Source organism: Bombina bombina, chromosome 2, assembly GCF_027579735.1.
Source record: "Bombina bombina isolate aBomBom1 chromosome 2, aBomBom1.pri, whole genome shotgun sequence".
NCBI lineage: Eukaryota > Metazoa > Chordata > Amphibia > Anura > Bombinatoridae > Bombina > Bombina bombina.
The window spans coordinates 787,477,131-787,496,575 of record NC_069500.1 but is presented as its reverse complement, the minus strand read 5'-3'; the positions used below and the strand labels follow the sequence as shown (position 1 = coordinate 787,496,575).

The 19,445-nt window shown below is 38.3% G+C and overlaps 1 protein-coding gene across 1 annotated transcript in view; it reads right to left on the bottom strand.

Annotated features, from left to right (window-relative positions):
* The window catches only part of SSBP4 (single stranded DNA binding protein 4), a 598,177-nt gene that overhangs the window by 33,933 nt on the left and 544,799 nt on the right, over nt 1–19,445 (bottom strand). Inside the window, exons 8-11 of the mRNA XM_053702958.1 lie at nt 13,499–13,558; nt 13,229–13,295; nt 6,491–6,561; nt 6,302–6,369 (exon numbers count right to left, since the gene is read on the bottom strand). Coding sequence (XP_053558933.1) covers nt 6,302–6,369; nt 6,491–6,561; nt 13,229–13,295; nt 13,499–13,558 — 266 coding nt within the window. The remainder of the gene's footprint in view (nt 1–6,301; nt 6,370–6,490; nt 6,562–13,228; nt 13,296–13,498; nt 13,559–19,445) is intronic.

Here is a 19,445-nt window from a genome sequence, read left to right as displayed (position 1 = left end):
GATACTTGAAGTAAAAAGGGGTGGAGCATTGTGTAGCTCATTTGCATATAATTTCCCAGATTCCTCTGTTCCAAAACAAAAAACATAATTTATGCTTACCAGATAAATTCCTTTCCTTCCTGGCAGGGAGAGTCCACGACTTTATTCCTTACTGTTGGGAAATACAACACCTGGCCACCAGGAGGAGGCAAAGACACCCCAGCCAAAGGCTTAAATATCCCTCCCACTTCCTCTATCCCCCCAGTCATTCTGCCGAGGGAACAAGGAAAAGTAGGAGAAACATCAGGGTATAAAGGTGCCAGAAGAAATAATATAAAAAGGGAGCCGTCCAGAAAAAAATAAATTACGGGCGGGGTCATGGACTCTCCCTGCCAGAAAGGAAAGGAATTTATCTGGTAAGCACAAATTATGTTTTCCTTCCATAAGGCAGGGAGAGTCCATGACTTCATTCCTTACTGTTGGGAAAACTATACCCAAGCTCCAGAGGACACTGAAGGAATAACGGGAGGAAACAAAAATAGGCGGACCCTATTCTGAGGGCACCACAGCCTCCAAAACTTTCTCTCTACAGCTGCTTCAGCCGAAGCAAACACATCTAAAATTTAGAAAAAGTGTGTAAGGAGGACCAGGTAGCTGCCTTACAAATCTGATCAATAGAGGCTTCATTCTTAAAAGCCCAGGAAGAAGCCACTGCTCTAGTGGAATGAGCCGTTATCCTCTCAGGGGGCTGTCTCCCTGCTGTCTTATAAGCTAAGCGGATGGCACTCCTCAACCAGAAAGCTAGGGAAGTCGTAGTAGCCTTCTGCCCTTTATGCTTCCCCGTATAGATGAGAAACAAAAAGGAAGATTGTCTGAATTTCTTAGTAGCCTGAAAATAGAACTTCAAGGCACGAACCACATCTAGATTGTTAAGCAAACATTCCTACGCTGAAGAAAGCTTAGGACACAAGGAAGGAACAACAATTTCTTGATTCCTGTGTATCGGAAAGTGAAGGTATGCATTCTTCAGGTCTATGGTGGTCATAAACTGTCCTTTCTAAACCAGAGGAAGGATTGACCCTATTGTCTCCATCTTGAAAGAGGGAACCCTCAGAAACTTGTTTAGGCACTTTAAAGTGAAGGTAAAGTTTAAAGGTTGGCTCATCAGAATTCAATGTAAGATTTAAATTAATTATGAGTTTCATTCATCAAATTGCTTACTTATATTTGAAAACAAAGTTTTACCTTTGTAAAATCTCAATATCGCATCCAGCAATATCAACCCGTTTTTCTATTACTTTTCTACTTCCTCATGATGTATTTGTATCTTCCAATTGAAATCCTGGCCGTTAGGCGGCCGTGACACTACGTCATTTTAGTATTGGCCCATCTGCGCATGCGTCCCCTGTAATAAGCATATACGTATTCAGAATGCTTGTGGCCGATTCGCGCATGCACACATCCTTCACACTTTAGTGCGCATAATCGTCTTGGCATTACTCTTCGCATTTGCAAATAACATAGTAATGAATGATCCATTCATTATTATGTTGCGAGTTGAGGGAGACGCCTGCGCATTGGAGCCCAACAGTATTGTAAAACGCATGCGCATCGCATAGTTAAATCGCGCATGCACAAATCGTTCTGATCATTGTGAACGCGCATAGATGATACGTATAGTGCGGGTGGGACTGCTCTATACGTAATACTGAGAAAGCAGGAAGAATAAGATGGGAGGAGTCAGGGCGAAAACGGCAGAATCAAAAGTTAGTAAAAATATGAAGATATTTATATTTTTTATTCAAATAAAGATGGCGATTATGTTTATATACATGGGTATAATTAGAAACTATCTTTTAACTGATCAAAATTAACTTTCACTTTAAGTCCAGAATTGGATAAAACCCCAAACCTCTTTCTGCTGTAGGTACCTGGACAATTACTCCTAGAGAGGAGAGATCCTGTACGCAACCCAAAAAGGCAGTCCTCTTTCTAGTCTTGTAGACAGCCTGGAGAGTAAGAATCTGCCCCTGGGCAGATTAGATTTGAATCCTATCTGATATCCCTGAGATACAGCCTCCAGGACCCAAGGATCCTGTACATCCAAGGAACCAAGTGTCTGAAAAAAAAGAGACAGTCTGCCCCCTACTCAATCAAACCCCGGATCGGGGCCGCTCCTTCATGCTGATTTTTTCTCGGCGGGCTTCTTAGTCTGTTTGGACTTATGGCTTCCAAGTACTCCAAGTACTGAGGATAGCTGTCGTTATGATTTGTCAAAACGAAAGGAATGAAAATTAGACAATAAAATCTTCCCCTTGAAAGGAAGAGAAAGGAGTCTGGATTTAGAAGTCATATCCGCAGACCAAGACTTCAACCAGAGAGCCCGGCGAGCTAGAACCACAAAGCCAGAAGCCTTTGCATTTAGGCGAATAATCTGCATATTCGCATCACAGATGAAGGAGTTAGCAATTCTGAGAGCTTTAATTCTCTCCAGAATATCCTTGAGGGGAGGCTCCACCTCAATGAGCTCCGACAGAGTGTCGCACCAGTAGGTAGCTGCTCCAGCAACCGCGGCTACAGCTGCCGCTGGTTGAAATAAAAACCCTGTATGTTGAAACATCTTCCTCAGAAAAGTTTCCATTTTCTTGTCCATAAGAGGGATAGTAGTACGCTTAGCCAACATAAAAATAGCGCAATCCACCTTAGGGAAGGAGCCCCACAAATCTAATTGAGAGTCAGGGACCAGGAATAATATTTTAAAAGTAGACGAGGGGGAAAAAAGAAATTCCTATTCTTTCTCATCCGTTACTAATAATGTTCGCCATCTTAAACCCTGTCTAATTTAGGGATCTTAGGTTCCTCAGAGAGTTTAGCCTCTGAAACCTCTAGCGTAGACAGAACCTCTTAATAAAAAACGCAGCGGCTCAATTTTAAATCTAAAGGAGGGTTCCTCCACTGAAGGAGGTTTAGAAACTGAAGTTTCCAACTCAGAAAGTTTACCCTCTGAAGTTACAGAGGTTAACTCATCCTCGGACATAGTAGCTAAATCCGACAAATATTTAGATGACTCTAGGTCAGGAGAACTATGTTTAACCTTTCTCTTGCGATTGCTAGAGGGAGGTAAGGCACTCAGGGCCGCAGACACCGCCGATTCTAACTGCGCGGTAAAGTCCACAGGAAAAAAAAAACCTCCAGATGGAGGATTAGTTGAGCCACTGGGAACTGCATGTGGAGCGGGTAACGTAGAAAGGGTAGTAATTTCTCGGGACACAGATTCCTGAAAGGTAGACGGCTCAGAGGGGCTAATAACACTGAGTATTAGCAGGCATGTCTCCCTTCTTAGACTTTAGAACAGTGCTTAGGCAAATGGAACAAAATTGAGCAGGCGGGCAAACCACGGCCTCCTTACAATATAAACAGGAATTATTAATCAGTATAGAAGGAGCGGAACCTTCTAATGTAGTATCAGAGTCCTCCATAGCTAAGATATATCCACAGAAGGACAGACAAAAAAAGAATGCTTTTATTCAAAAAAATGGCACCTTTATAATTCCAATGGTTGGGGCACTCACCAGCTCCTAGACCCAGACAGCTAACAGTAAAAACGCTCTCCTTAGGAGTGATGTCCGCAGCAGGATTGTAGGAAAATGAAAAGGCTGCACCCTGGTCAAGTAGTGCGTAGACCAGGACTTCCCCTGCTATGAAAAAGGCACTAAGCTATTATGAGCGGCACAACACTCAAAAATGAAAGTGAAACCTATTTGTTCCAAACCTCACATTAAAGCAATTATAAATAACCCCTTGCTGTTCAAATAATCTCCCTGAAGTAGATATTATTAACCCTTGATCCTATCAAGGCATAAAGGAGCCACACTGTGACCCTGTATAGCAAAAGTGTATATATAAAATGGTCTTACCCTCCAGGATCCAAGTGTCACAGTCTTGCAGCAACGCTCTGGCATGGACTTGAGTGTGTAACAGCAAGCAGTGATACTTGTCAACGCTGTTAGGTGACAGTCTGGATGGGTTCAGCAAAAAACTTTCCCTGCATCTCCAGACTCTAACTTTCATCAATACTCTCACTGAGAGGTTGCCATGATTACTTAAAACTCCAGTCCTTTCTTGAAGGGAACATACCCATTACAGGACTATCCAAATCTTCTGCCACTTCTCTGCCACCTCTATAGTGACGAAAGGCAAAGAATGAATAGTGGAAGTGGGAGGGAATTTTTACGCCTTTGGCTGGGGTGTCTTTGCCTCCTCCTAGCGGCCAGGTGTGGTATTTCCCAACAGTAAGGAATTAAGTCGTAGACTTTCCCTGCCTTATGGAAGGAAACTGGTAGTTCAGGTTTTCTGAGTGTGATGTGCAGTTAGGCAACACAATAATCTATTGAGAGCATTTGAGGGTACAAGTATAGAATTTGTAATTCATGCAATTAGTGGTGACAGGTTGGGGCTATATATAGACAAAAATAGAAGGATTTTAAAGAAAAATGTTTGTGAGTGCGGGATAAAAAATTAAAAGCAAGATTGGAAGAGCAGATGATAGATCATAGGGAGGGGGTATAAAATCTACAGGGACAGCACGAGCAACTGTCTTAAAGGAACATTAAATTCATTTTTTATATATACGCATCATAAATTAATCACTACATCACTTAACGTCAGCATTTAAAATAAACATCTATGAAATACATTTATAATTGCTATTTTTTTAAGCAAAATGTACATTGTGTTGCAGTCCAGGGCCAACCCCCTTAAAAAGCATCTACTGCATTGTTTATCATACCAATTGGAGACATAGAAAAATGAGCTCCTGCGCAAATCATGTGTATGTAGGAGGGTTAGGATTCTAAATTTCACAGAATAACCTTTAGCCTCTCAAGAGATAGTGGAAACCACACAATGTTTAGATTTAAATTAAAGGAAAAGCAGGCTAAATAAAAAATGGAAGCACATAAAGAAGTTTTTTTTTTCACTAACCATTTAATTTTTTATGGTAATTCAGTTTTTAATTTAAAATCCCTTTACGTGTGAAAACTCGTGAACTTAAAGTGAAGGTAAACTTTGGTGAATGAAAGCCCGTTTTTTAAAAATAATATTAAAAACAGGGGCACTTTCATTCATCAAAATTTACAAAGCAGCCGTTTTGATTAAAAACGTACCTTTTTTTCTTTTCACAGCCAGAGCAGCTTCCCCCTCCTGGAAATCCTCTCTTCACACGTCAGCAATGACTAATCCGGCTTCCTCCAATCACAGCATGACCTCAGGCAATGACAACCCTGGGGGGAAAACCGTGATTGGAGGAAGCCGGATTAGTCATTGCTGACGTGTGAAGAGAGAATTTCCAGGAGGGGGAAGCTGCTGTAGCTGTGAAAAGAAAAAAAAGGTAAGTTTTTAATCAAAACGGCTGCTTTTTAAACTTTGATGAATAAAGGGTGCCCCTGTTTTTAATATTATTTTTAAAAAAACGGGCTTTCATTCACCAAAATTTACTTTCACATTAAATTGTACTGTATTTTTTCCCTTTAATGTGTTCTCGATGACCCTTTTTACCTGCTGGATCGTATACAAGTAGCTCTTTTACCTTTGTTTTGTCATTAGGAAAAGCTGTTTTTGCCTTTTGAAACCATCACCTACTGCAGTAATAGCTATAGAAAAGTTATGCAAACAAGAGCCTGTAAAATAAATCAAACTACCAAAGAGGAGCGGAAAAGAGCCTTGCCCTATCAAAAGTGTTCCAGCAACAGATTTGAATAAAATGAACTCATATTTGCTGCTTGCCTAAGTATATTGTGCCTTAATTAATGTTATATTTCAGTTGCTGAAGAGATCTTCTCCTTTGTCCTTTACAGACACCATCACAGGATCAGAGGGTGGAGTCTGGAGAAGAGGAGGTGACTAAAAGAGATAGATGTGCGGCTTCTGGGGATTTCAAATATAATTTTATTTATTTTTCTTTAATGTAGGCGGCAAAATCATAGGATAGTATTGTTAGGGTGGTCAAGGTCAGACATAAAAGTGGACAAGAAACGACAAAGGATATCCATGTATTGTTAATAAGCTAGACATTAAGAGCTCTTCCTGTTTCATTCAACTTCATACCTTTCGTGTAAATAATTATTTATTAAAAGCCAAACAACTTTTAGGGACCACAAAAACCCGGGCTACAACCAAACAGTAAATATAAAGGACAAGGTTATAAGTCATTTAAAAAAGAACAATTTTTATCTTGCATGGCTAGAGCTATAAGTTACAAACACTAAAGCAGAATGTCTATGGAAAACACTTCTGTTAATATGGAAAGGGAGAATAAACTTACATGTTCATTCCAGGCATACCAGGACCCCCTAATGAGTTTGGAGGGGGTCTCATGCCACTGCCGTAATTCTGAGAAAGAAAGAAAAAATAAGTTAATGAAATATCAATTGTATCTATATTTAATGGTTAGAGAAGAGAAGGAATATCCAATATACAATATTATTAATAGAGTTTGGAGATTTCCGTTTACCTGAGGTCCCATAGCGGACATGCCTCGTGGTGGGTTCATTCTCTGCATGGGTCCTCCCATGTTTGGATGCCCTGTAACAATATGATACATTAAGCTAAAAGAACCCTTGAATGTTAAGTATAGTTAATGCACATCATTTAAGGGGACAAGAAACACATTTTTTCTCTCTCATGATTCAGATAGAACATACATTTTTAAACAACTTCCCAATTTACTTCAACATTTAATTTGCTTCATACACTTGGCATCCTTTGTTAAAAGACAAGAGCAGCAAAGAACTACAGGGTAGCTAGTTGAACACATTGGTAAGCCAATGACAAGAGGCATAAATGTGTGCCTACCAATTAGCAGTGAGCTACCAGCACCTATGTCCACTGTACCTAGGTATGACTTTCAAGAAAGGATATCAAGAAAACTAAGTAAATTAGATAATAGAAGTAAATAGGAAATGTGTTAAACATTGAATCATGAAGGGAAATTAGAATTGTCATTAAACCCCTCTAGTATATTATCTGGCCTTAGTGAATTTTAAGCTTTTTTTTTGCGGAGTAAAGTTAACTCAAGATTATTTAATAACCTAAAATGTAATAGACATAAGGATTTTTTTTAATGTTGTAGATCAACTCCATATTGCCCTTTTCTGTATACAGATACAAATACGACCTCTACATAGTGCAGAGACTTAAAGGGACATGAAACCCCCACAATTATGCCTGGTAACTGACTGAAGAGGAAAAACTGTATGACACAAGATATGGTTATGGTGCAAGCATATTTTATTAACACGTGAAATAAGCAAAGGGACTTTCTAGTCCTTATTAAACATAGGTCCTCCAAAGCCGTTCTCCAATGAATTACTCCGGTGCAGGCTTTGAGTTGGCTGAGCATCTTTGCAATAATAAAAATGAGAATTCTTTTAGATACCCTTAAAATCAATAATGACTAAAGTGCTCTTTTATGATCAGTAATCTACAGCTAAAATTAGCATTTCATTTTTTTATAATTATCTTCTCAGCACACGTTAGTCTAACGTTCTTGTACTCCTATCAGTGTAAATCAAATGTTTTAAGTTTATATGAACATGGAAGAACTAAAAAAAATACAAACATTTTATCTTAGGTTGATCACATATTAGTTTCAGCCCACAAGCCAAACAAACAAAACTAAAAAAAAAAAGTATATTATAAGTATGTGGTTGATTGGTCCACTTTGTCGTCCAATCAGAAGAAGATTGTTTTCCTATAATGGACCATAAGAAATGTTGTGCAAAGACCATATTTGGTGCACCCCTATCAGCACTGCTAATGTTAAAGTTGTCCCAAAAAGCAAAACTGTAATGTCAACATGCTGTGTCAATAAACGTGACAGAATTATTGACAAGAGTCCGCCTGGTGCATTTTTTGCTTGTGTGATAGCAAACTCTCACTTCATTCTGTAGCTACATCATTTCTGCCTGTTAAAAACATAGTTGAATTTAACAAATGAATTGATAAGAACAGCACACACAAAAAAATAAATGTACTATTATTTTTATGACTATGAATATTCATTTAAAACAAATGATTTGCTGGGAAATTCCATTTTCTCTACATTGGAATGGATAGATTTGGTTTACAAATGACATTTTGTGCAACCACTAATAGTTGTGTAATTTCCAATACATTTGTTTTATTATCTTCTAAGAGATGTTGCTTATAAGATGCTTTTACTAAATTCTCTTATGACAGTTTTAAGATATTGGAGATGCAGTGTCATTTTTGATGCTATAATCAGATTAAATAGAAGATTAAATGCCCATGCATTGTCAGTTTAAGATTTGGAGCTCCTTACCGACCGCTTCAGTACAACTAAGGTAAATAGAGGCATTGATCCAGAAGAGGCAGAAAGCATAAGAATTTTTTGCAGGACAAGTATTACACACAAGTGTACCCACTGCCTCGGCCATATAAAGAATAGCACACCTAGCTAATGCACTGTGTTACTTATGGCAATTATTTTGTCAATAACACCAAACAAGAAAAAAATTATAACTTTTTTTTCATAGCAAACAGAACAATGAGGAACAAGAGCAAGAAATGCATGGGAGATTTTAAAAGAAGGAAAAAAAGTGCTAATGTGCAAAGCAAGTCTCACTTGACACATAATAATCCAGATTTTTTTGTTTGTCTATGATCTTATGATATGGAAGACTCTAATGAAGCCCCTTGGATGTCAGGAACAATGTGTTGTAGCCCTCTCTGGTATGCAAGAGGTTAAATACTTGACTTATTTAGAGAAGTTTCCATGTATCTTTAACAAACCTGGTGTTGCATATTGAGCAATATGGGCAGTGAAAGGGCAATTTATAGCCTGGGGATGAATGTGGCCCTAAAAGGTTTCTCATGTGGCATATCCTATTTTATTAAAGGGACAGTCAACTCAAATGTTTTATTGTTTAAAAAGATGGATAATCCCTTTATTACTCATTCCCCAGTTTTGCAAAACCAACATGGCTATATTAATATACTTTTTACCTCTGTGATTATCTTGTATCTCCGCCTCTTTTGACAGCCCCCTGATCACATGGCTATTTATTTATTATCTACTGACTTGCACTTTAGCCAATTAGTGCTGTGTCCTGCACAACTCCACGGGAGAGAGCACAATGTTATCTATATGGCCCACATGAACTATCAGTCTCTTGTTGTGAAAAGCAAATACAAAAGCATGTGATAAGAGTCTGTCTATAATGGTTTAGAAACAGGCAGATATTTAGAGGTTTACATGTTATAAAGTATATAAAGGCATTATCTATCTTTTTAAACAATAACAATTTGGTGTTGACTTTCCCTTTAAGCAGGAAATAATGTAATTTTACCCTCAGAAACCACTGTCTATTTCACACCACAAAACACCTGTAATGCTTCTCTCCCATGCCCTTAAAGGGACAGTCTAGGCCAAAATAAACTTTCGTGATTCAGATAGAGCATGTCATTTTAAACAATTTTCCAATTTACTTTTATCACCAATTTTGCTTTGTTCTCTTGGTATTCTTAGTTGAAAGCTTAACCTAGGAGGTTCATATGCTAATTTCTTAGACCTTGAAGCCCACCTCTTTTCAGATTGCATTTTAACAGTTTTTCACCACTAGAGGGTGTTAGTTCACGTATTTCATATAGATAACACTGTGCTCGTGCACGTGAAGTTATCTGGGAGCAGGCACTGATTGGCTAGTCTGCAAGTCTGTCAAAAGAACTGAAAAAAGGGGCAGTTTGCAGAGGCTTAGATACAAGATAATCACAGAGGTTAAAAGTATATTATTATAACTGTGTTGGTTATACAAAACTGGGGAATGGGTAATAAAGGGATTATCTATCTTTTAAAACAATAAAAATTCTGGTGTAGACTGTCCCTTTAATAATCTCTCTATCACAAATATGCAGTAGTGATCATTTAAAAGTACATGGTGGGGGTTTAGAGCTCGGTGGGGAGAAGCTCATATGTAGAATGATTATCTGGTGTAAAACACCTTGAAAAGAGCTCAACTCAAATATTTCATGTAGACATTACAGTGAGCACTAAGATAATAGTGATATGCATGAGAATCTGGGACAATATAGAACCAATGCTATCATAGGAATTATACTTTTTATATCCAATCAAAAGAACACACATTTCTGTGCCAATGAACCACCATTTTGAACTGATATGTAGCTTATGTTGTATACGCAGCTCTCTCTTAATGCATTTGTCACTGATCGTATGATCAAGGCATTTCAATTTCTTACCATTGTGGATGCCCATGGTAACATAAAAAGGTACCAAAACTAACAAGAATGAAAACAACCCATTTCTGAGAAACAGTAGATACTGATCGACATATGTAAGTATGCATATTTACAGGCTGTGAGTGCAGTAGCACAACACCCTTAGTATTTACAACCATATGGGATACTCTTGATATCGCAAAATAAATAAGATAGTGGCTAAAACTGAAGCGACTACTATACTGCTTGAAGCCTAAAAAAAAACTCTATACAGACAATGTAGTGTATTGTCCCCTTTGTATCTTATTTTATCTCCTCTCAAGCAGAGCTAAAGTCGCCATATGGTGTTATAGCAGTGATCCAAGATTTGAATTCAACTACTTAGGATTCCCCGTACACGCTTTCCTAAACTGTGAATGAAGCCCACCTGGGGAGTGCTCAGGAACAAGTCTGCTCTAAAAATCTCCAGTACAACTCAGCCCTGATCTCAATGACACGGTTGTTACTCCTGTGCTCTGTCCTCATGTACGCCCATAACTAATGAGCCCTAAATCACACAAGCATACATTAATATACCTTGAGAGAATACATTGTAAATTAATATTATGAATTTATGTTTCTAGGGAAAGCATACTCAGCAGTCAAGGTGTTAAAGCGACAGTATACTGTAAAATTGTTTTTCCTTTAATGTGTTTCCAAATACTTTTTTTACCAACTGCAGAGTATAAAATATATTTGAATTTGCTTTTTAATGTTTGTGTATATGAAATAGCTGATTTTGTGTTTTGAAGCCACAACCTAATAAAATGGGTTAAACTTGTAGGTATAATCAAAAATCGAATTACTTTATCACACTGTGTACATATACATGCTTCTTTATCTTATACTTGGAGAGAACAATGGAAAATTATACCGCACTGGGAGTGTAATTTCTTCTGCTGGCTGTGTTTACACAGCTTTTCTATAGCTTGGACCTAAGGCCAGAACTATTCAACTATTTAAAATGCCAATATAAGGGTAAAGGAAATACTTGTAAACAATTTAATACACTCCAGCAGGTAAAGTGGATTATTTGGAACAAATTAAAGGGGAGAACAATTGAGTAAACTGTACCTTTAAGCAAATTTAGCGTCAAACCCTTTTGTTACCAGAGAGCTTGGGATAAATATGAGAAAGTGCTACTTTACTAAGCTGATGATTCAAATATTCTCTAAGCTAAAGTCCAAGAAATAGAAAAAATATTGTAATAGAAGAAATATGGTGGCATATAAGATGGCATATGACTCTCCTTTACAAATGTCAGACTCTCTAGTTATATAAGCTTCTGCTGAAGATGAAAAGTGCATTGACATTTTTCAACAACATTCTACATTACCCTGTACATGGATTTTTTTTTAAGTTAAATTATGTGGAAGAGAATCCAAATCTGCTTACAGGTCTTCAGTTGTAATATATACTGTATTATAGGTCTGTAACTCCGCACATCTTTATTTATATGGATATCAAACTTTTGCTAAAACCCATCCTTTGTATCACATGGAAACTCTTGGGGCTATTAGTAGCACAAGTGATTATACAATAGCTGTGTATCCTACAGAAATTCCGTCACAATAAAAATGTTGTGCATATGACAAGACTGAAGCAGGACACAGAAGGCTTTCTATTGGCTGTACTGTCCAACAGCACTGTTTTATGCTATGGGCCACTGTGGTGTAGAGCTACACAAACTCATTGTCATTTGAATTGCAATTAAAACAGTGAGTATAAAAAATATATAATGTATTTATGGATTGCAGTAAATGTTCCCGTAGTTGACCTACCTAATAGAGGGCCCTGGTGCAAAAAATTTTTTGGAGCCCCTCAAAGTTAACTCAGTATTAAAGGCACAGTAAATGTGAAAAATAATGTTATATAATTCTGCACTATCTTCTCGACAGCTTTAAAAATCTAAAGATTTTATAGATTTTAGCCGTCAAAGTTACACTTACCTGGTCTCCTTTCCAGGATCTCCTGATCATGTCTTCTGTTTCAAAAATTACTTTGCGGGTGCGCTGTCTAATCGCAGCGCGCCCAATCACGCTATTGAACTGAATGTAGCGTGCTCTAACTCTGGTCTGTGATTAGACAGTGCACCAGCCAAGAGATTTTGAAACAGAAGACACGATCAGAAGATCCTGGAGAAGAGACCAGGTAAGTGCAACTTTAATGGCTAAAATCTATCAATTCTTTAGATTTTTAAAGCTGTTGCTAAGATAATGTTACATAATTCTGCACAATGTGCAGAATTATGTAACATTATTTTTTACATTTACTGTACCTTTAAGTAATAATTCTGCACAAGCCTATGGGGCAGATTTATCAAAGGCCGAATGGCCCTGAATACATCTGTTTCCGCACGAGTCTTCAGGCCTTAAGACCGCTGTTCCTTAACTCGTCCGCCGCCTCTGAGACTGCGGACATCAATCCGCCCAATCCTATGCAATCCGGTTGATTGACACCCCCTGCTAGTGGCCGATTGGCTACAAATCTACAAGGGGCGGCATTGCACAAGTAGTTCACCAGAACTGCTTGTGCAATGTTAAATGCCAATAGCGTATGCTGTCGGCATTTAGCGATGCAGGGGGGATATAATTCGCTATAGCGAATCATGTCCACCCGGGGTATGATAAATCTACCCCTATATATTGACTGGCTACTATGGGCCCCCCTCAGCACTTGGGCCCTGGTGAAACTGCACCTGCTGCACCAATGGTAGTTCTACCCATAAATTCTAAAGTCAAGCCTTAATGTCCCATTTATGGAATTTTCTGACAGTCCTTTAATTTCTCATTCAAGTGTCCTAGGATATTCACTGTAATTTGATAGTTTACCAACACAGCATTAGAATACTGAATTCAGATTGACATGTACCACAAATAAAGGTAAAATAATTTGTGCTAGAGAAGTCGACATATGTCACAGGTCACATGACTACAAAACAACAAAAACATACCTTGTGGTCTTGTGGGGTCCATAGAGTTTGGCAGCAGTGGTTGTGAACCTGGAACTCCAACTGGGGGCTAAATAGCATAAAAAAACATAATTATTAAAGGCAAGTTAGATTACTGAGATCTGTCTTCTGTTTTTACATTTCAATATATCAAATGACAGTTTTATGCAAATCCATAAATCTATTTAAAGCTGTGCATAAAAATGCCATCTCTGTAGAAAACAAAAACAGACAATAAAAATAAACAAGATATTAAAATGATTGTGCACATACTTGATTTGGCATTCTGAGGGAAGGTCGCGGGCCACCTGGATAGCGAGGGGACATAAAGGGCTGGAGAAGATGTAAGAAAGAAATATTAGATAAATTCTCTACACTTATTAATGATACATAGCTTACAAATATACTTGTCTTAAAGGGACAGTAAACACCAGAATTTTTGTTGTTTAAAAAGGTAGATAATCCCTTTATTACCCATTCCCCAATTTTGCATAACCAACACAGTTATAATATACTTTTTACCTCTGTGATTACCTTGTATCTATGGCTCTGCAAACTGCCCCCTTATTTCAGTTCTTTTGACAGACTTGCATTTTTAGCCAATCAGTGCTTGCTCCTAGGAGCTTCACGTGCCTGAGCTCAATGTTATCTATATGAAACACATGAACTAACTCCCTCTAGTGGTGAAAAACGGTCAAAATGCTTTCAGATTAGAGGTGGCCTTTCAAGGTCTAAGAAATTAGCATATATACCTCCTAGATTTAGCTTTCAACTAAGAATACCAAGAGAACAAAGTAAAATTGGTAATAAAAGTAAACTGGAAAGTTGTTTAAAATTACATGCCCTATTTAAATCATGAAAGTTTTTTTTTTACTTGACTGTCCCTTTAATAGTATTTTTAGCCCTTTGGATTGTGGTCACAGCTGTGACATATTTATGACATAAATGAATGCTTTGAAACAACACTTTCTCTTCAGGCTCAGCGTGCGCTTCATAGTAGCTTCTACGTTCTATTTCTCGGACATACAACTGAAGAACGTGCGAGATGAGGTGTAACTAATTTGTTACAAAGTTAAAGGGACATAGAACTCAAAATGTTTATTTTATGATTTAGATAGTTTAAAACAACCTTCCAATATATATATATATATATATATATATATATATATATATATATATATATATATATATAGATATATATATATATATATATATAATATATATATATATATATATATATATATATATATACAGTATATATAAAATATAATATAATAGATAATATATATTATTCATTTTCTTGGTATCCTTTAGTTAAAGGGGCAGCAATGCACTTCTTGGAGCTAGTTGAAGACAATGGCTGAGCCAATGACAACAGGTATATAAAGTGCAGCCACCAATCAGCAGCTAGATCCCAGTAGTGAACTGCTGATCCTGAGCCTACCTAGGTATCATTTTCAAGATAGGATACCAAGAGAACGAAAGGGATATGAAACCCAAACTTTTTATTTCATGATTCAGATAGAACATGTCATTTTAAACAACTTTCTTATTTACTTCTATTATCACTTTTTCTTTGTTCTCTTTGTATCTTTTGTTGAAAATATATATAGGATGACTGTACTCTGAAGAGCTTACAACTACATGTAACCAATGTGTGCTATTTTCTTTTGCACAAAGTCTGAGATATTTGCGCACAGGGGCACCAAGAAAAAAAAAATATTTATGCTTACCTGATCAATTTATTTATTTCTTGACACGGTGAGTCCACGGAATCATCAATTACTGTTGGGAATATCACTCCTGGCCAGCAGGAGGAAGCAAAGAGCACCACTGCAAAGTTGTTAAGTGTCACTTCCCTTCCCGCAACCCCCAGTCTGAAGGAAAAGGAGAGAAAGGAAATAACACAAGCTGCAGAGGTGCCTGAGGCTTATATAAAAAAAACTGTCTGAAAAAACGGGGAGGGCCGTGGACTCACCGTGTCAAGAAATAAGCCCACAGAATCATCAATTACTGTTGGGAATCAATACCCAAGCTAGAGGACACGGATGATTAGGGAGGGCAAGACAGGTAACCTAAACAGAAGGCACCACTGCTTGCAGAACCTTTCTCCCAAAAGAAGCCTCAGCCGAGGCAAAAGTATCAAATTTATAGAATTTTAAAAAAGTGTGCAAAGAAGACCAAGTAGCAGCCTTACAAATCTGAAGCCCAAGAAGAAGACACAGCCCTAGTAGAGTGAGCTGTAATTCTCTTAGGAGGCTGCTGTCCAGCAGTCTCATAAGCCATACAAATAACACTTCCCAACCAGAGAGAAAGAGTAGTGGCAGTAGCTTTTCTGGCCCTTACGTTTTCCAGAAAAGCAAACAAACAATGCAGAAGACTGACGAAAGTCCTTTGTAGCCTGCAGATAGAATTTAAGAGCCTGCACAATGTCTAAGTTGTGCAACAAACGTTCTTTATGAGAAGGATTAGGACAGAGAGAAGGAACAACAATTTCCTGATTAATATTTCTATCCGAAACAACCTTAGGAAGAAAACCAAACTTGGTACAGAGAACTGCCTTATCTGAATGAAACATGAGATAAAGAGAATCACACTGCAAAGCTGAAAGTTTGGAAATCCTCCGAGCAGAAGAAATAGCGGTAAGAAACAAAACCTTCCAAGATAACAACTTAATATCTATGGAATGCATAGGCTCAAACTGAGCCAGCTGTAAAACATTAAGAACAAGGTTAAGGCTCCAAGGCAGAGCAACTGATTTGAATACAGGCCTGATTCTGACCAGGTACAACAATCAAAGCACTCTGCAGTCGACAGGTACAAAGAAGAGTCCTTAACTCAAGAGGATGAAGAACCGCCGTGTTTATTACTCCGTAGCTGCGGAAATCATAAAATATATCACAGCGCTGGTATTCAAATGGGGAAAAAGACAGGCCAAGCAATTGGTCAAACGCGTTTCATCTATACAGACATTACTTTTTCAATGACCATAAAATCACCCACAATTCACTGCTATTTAAAGGCTAAAAACAAATCCCATATTATAATAATCCAATCAAAATGTGGAATTCATTAAACAGGTAAGTGTTATAGCTACTGTATATCAAAAACAACCTAAATAATGTAATAAATTAAATGTAACAATGCTATTGTAAAGCTTCACGTTTTGACATACAGGCTAATGCAAAGACTGCATAATAAGTGACAATGAATCATAATCATTTTAAATCTACAAAAATTTTAACGTCATTCAGAGTTTAGTCCTGTTGGCATTCTGGTATCCAACTGAAAAATCCTAAACACTTCTCTTTGACTGAGAATTACTCCTCTATTTCCACCCCTTGGGTGTCTAGGGATCAGCTGGATACCTTGTAATGCTAACAGGGAATTATCAGAGTTATGCTCTCTTTTGAAAGAAAAGGAGATGGGAGTCATGGACAAAGGGTCCTCAATGGAACGAAGATGCTCCAAAAATCTATCTTTCAAAGCCTGTGTCGTTTGTCCCACATGCTGCCTACAGCACCCCCTACAGGTCAATCCAATCCTGAATCTCCTCCAAAGGAGTTTCCGCTTGAAGAGATTCAGACAGGGCGTCAAACCAATAGGCTGCCGCACTGGTTACTGTGGCAATGCACACCGCTGGTTGCCATTGTAAACCCTGATGAGTATACATTTTAATTAAAAGGGCCTCCAGCTTTTTATCCATAGGATCTTTTAAGGAACAACTGTCCTCAATAGGAATAGTAGTTCTCTTTGCCAAAGTGGAAATCGCCCCTTCCACGACTCCCTTATGGAGTCGGCCACTGGAAACATTTTCTTAAAGACATGGGAGGGGGGAAAAGGTATCCCTGGTCTCTCCCATTCCCGAGTAATAATTTCCATGGCACGGTCTGGTACAGGAAATACCTCTCCAGGAGAGGGGACATTAAAATATCTATTTAATTTACTAAAGTCACCCAAGGTAGCTAAAACCTCCTTTAATAGAACACAGAGGTACTCCAGCTTAAACCTGAAGGAAACCAATTCAGCATCAGAAGCAGGAATTACACTATCTGAATCTGAGATTTCACCCAGAGGCTACCAAAGTATCCTCCTCTTCCGACTTATGGGAAAGAGCAACCTGCTTAGCTTGTACAGGATCTGATGCCTTACTATCTGATTCTCTAGACTTCCTCTTATGTTTCCCCTGCAATAAGGGAATGGCAGCTAGCGCCTCAGATACTGCTGAGGACACCTGGGCAGCAATCTCTGCCTTCAAAAAAATTCCATCAAGAATCTGTGAGGAACTGCAGGGCACTGCTAGAGACTGTAAATATACTTGGGGTACTTGAGGAGGAGATTGTGGCATTGCCTGAACAAAATCCTCCTGAGAGAAGGTTGGCTTAGTAACAAAACCGCAACTAAACCAGAAAGCCTCCCCCTTTTATAAACAGTTCACCTATAACAAAAAATCTTTAGATAATGCAGTTAAGAACAGGGAAAGGGTGCAAAAGTTACAGTGCGCTCTGAAGCCGGAGAAGAGCTTCACCCCTTTGATGTCACATAATGGCAGATAAACGGACCGAAGAAAATACATTTTTTTGTAGAGTCTGCCCCCTCCTAAGCAAATAACGTCTGATCCCAGAAGTTTAAAACACTAAGCCACCAATAATAAAAAAAGTTACATAAATAAAAAGCTTTTTACTTTTAAAAATCTCTCACACACTGTAACATAGCAGAGCCTTGCAACTTGTCCAATGTATCCTGGCCTCAGGATAACTTACCCCCATAGCGATGCAGAGAAACATAGAAACATAGAAACATAGATATTGACGGCAGATAAGAGCCATAGGCCCAGCAAGTCTGCCCCACCTTACCTAACAGTATAAACTTATCTAGTTCGTAGGATAGCCCTATGCTTGTCCCATGCATTTTTAAAGTCCCCCACAGTGTTTGTTGCTACTACCTCTTGAGCAGGGTCGGCTCCAAGGGGGGGCTTTGGGGGGCAATGCCCACCCAAATGGAATGCTGTGCCCCCTCAAAACACAGGGCTGCTGCAGTGCAAAGAGTTTTTTTTTTTTATTAGACTCTAACTGCAGACTGCTGGCTGCCTGTGCCGTTTTGCAATCTGTTCTGTAGTGCGATTGTGGGAGCCTCTGAGGAACTGAAAAAGCACCCTGGACAGAATGGGGGAAGTTGTAATAAGCAGCACATTCAGTGTGCTGTTCTGTAGCTATTTCCCTGAATTATAGCAGCACTTCCTGTCTGTCCCCTCCCTTCTCTCCCCCTTCTTCCTGCCCAAGCGCGGTTCTTTTGCTTAGAGGCAGCTAACAGTGATCAGCCACATGAAAGAAATGAGGTAAGAGAGGGGCAGAGGTCAGCAATAAATAAGTTTTTGTGTGTGTGTGTGCTGCAGTTCACAGCAGGTCACAGCCTTTTAACCCCTCCTAGAGCAGAAGGGCTGCTTAGTGTTTGTCTCTGTTCAGGACACTGTATAAATGTGTTGCATAACAGGGAAAAATATTTCTATTCTTTTTCTCTACTCTCCCTCTTTTTTTCTTCTTCTTTCCTCCTCATCTCTCTTTCACTATCTCACCTCCTGTCTCTCTCTATGCCATTACCCCTTCACTTTTTATCATCTCTCTCCTTTTCTTTCCTCTTTCCATTTCTTTCCTCTTTCCCCTTTATTTCAATATTTTTGTTTTTTAATGTAGAAGAAAACTATCACCATTAAAGCTTAACAATAAAAATATTACTTTAAGTGAACATACACTGCCCTTTAAATAAACACTAGTGAGCCTACATCTGACAGCACTCTGGCACAAGATTAATTATTTATAGGTTACAAACAGAAAAACATATTTTATTGTAGCTTTAGTTGATTTAAGTAAAAGGTGTCAATTTGTAAAATATGTATTACTGGATTAGAGCATTTCATTAAAGGGACATGAATATATAGGAATTTTACTGACAATTTACTGACAATGTTTTTTTCATTATTTGATTTGCCTATTTTCCTCCAATTTTTCCTGCCTCCCCACTGCCCTAGAAATGCTAGATTGCAACATTCTACGCAGTGATTTATGGATCACTGCAGGAGCTCATGTAGATCTGCCAATACATTCCAGTATTTTTAGGGCAGTGGAAAAAAACAGGACAAATTTGAGGTATGTGTATCTATGCGTACTGTTGAAGTGTGTGTGTATCTGTGTACTGTATGTGTCTGTATCTGTGTGTATAT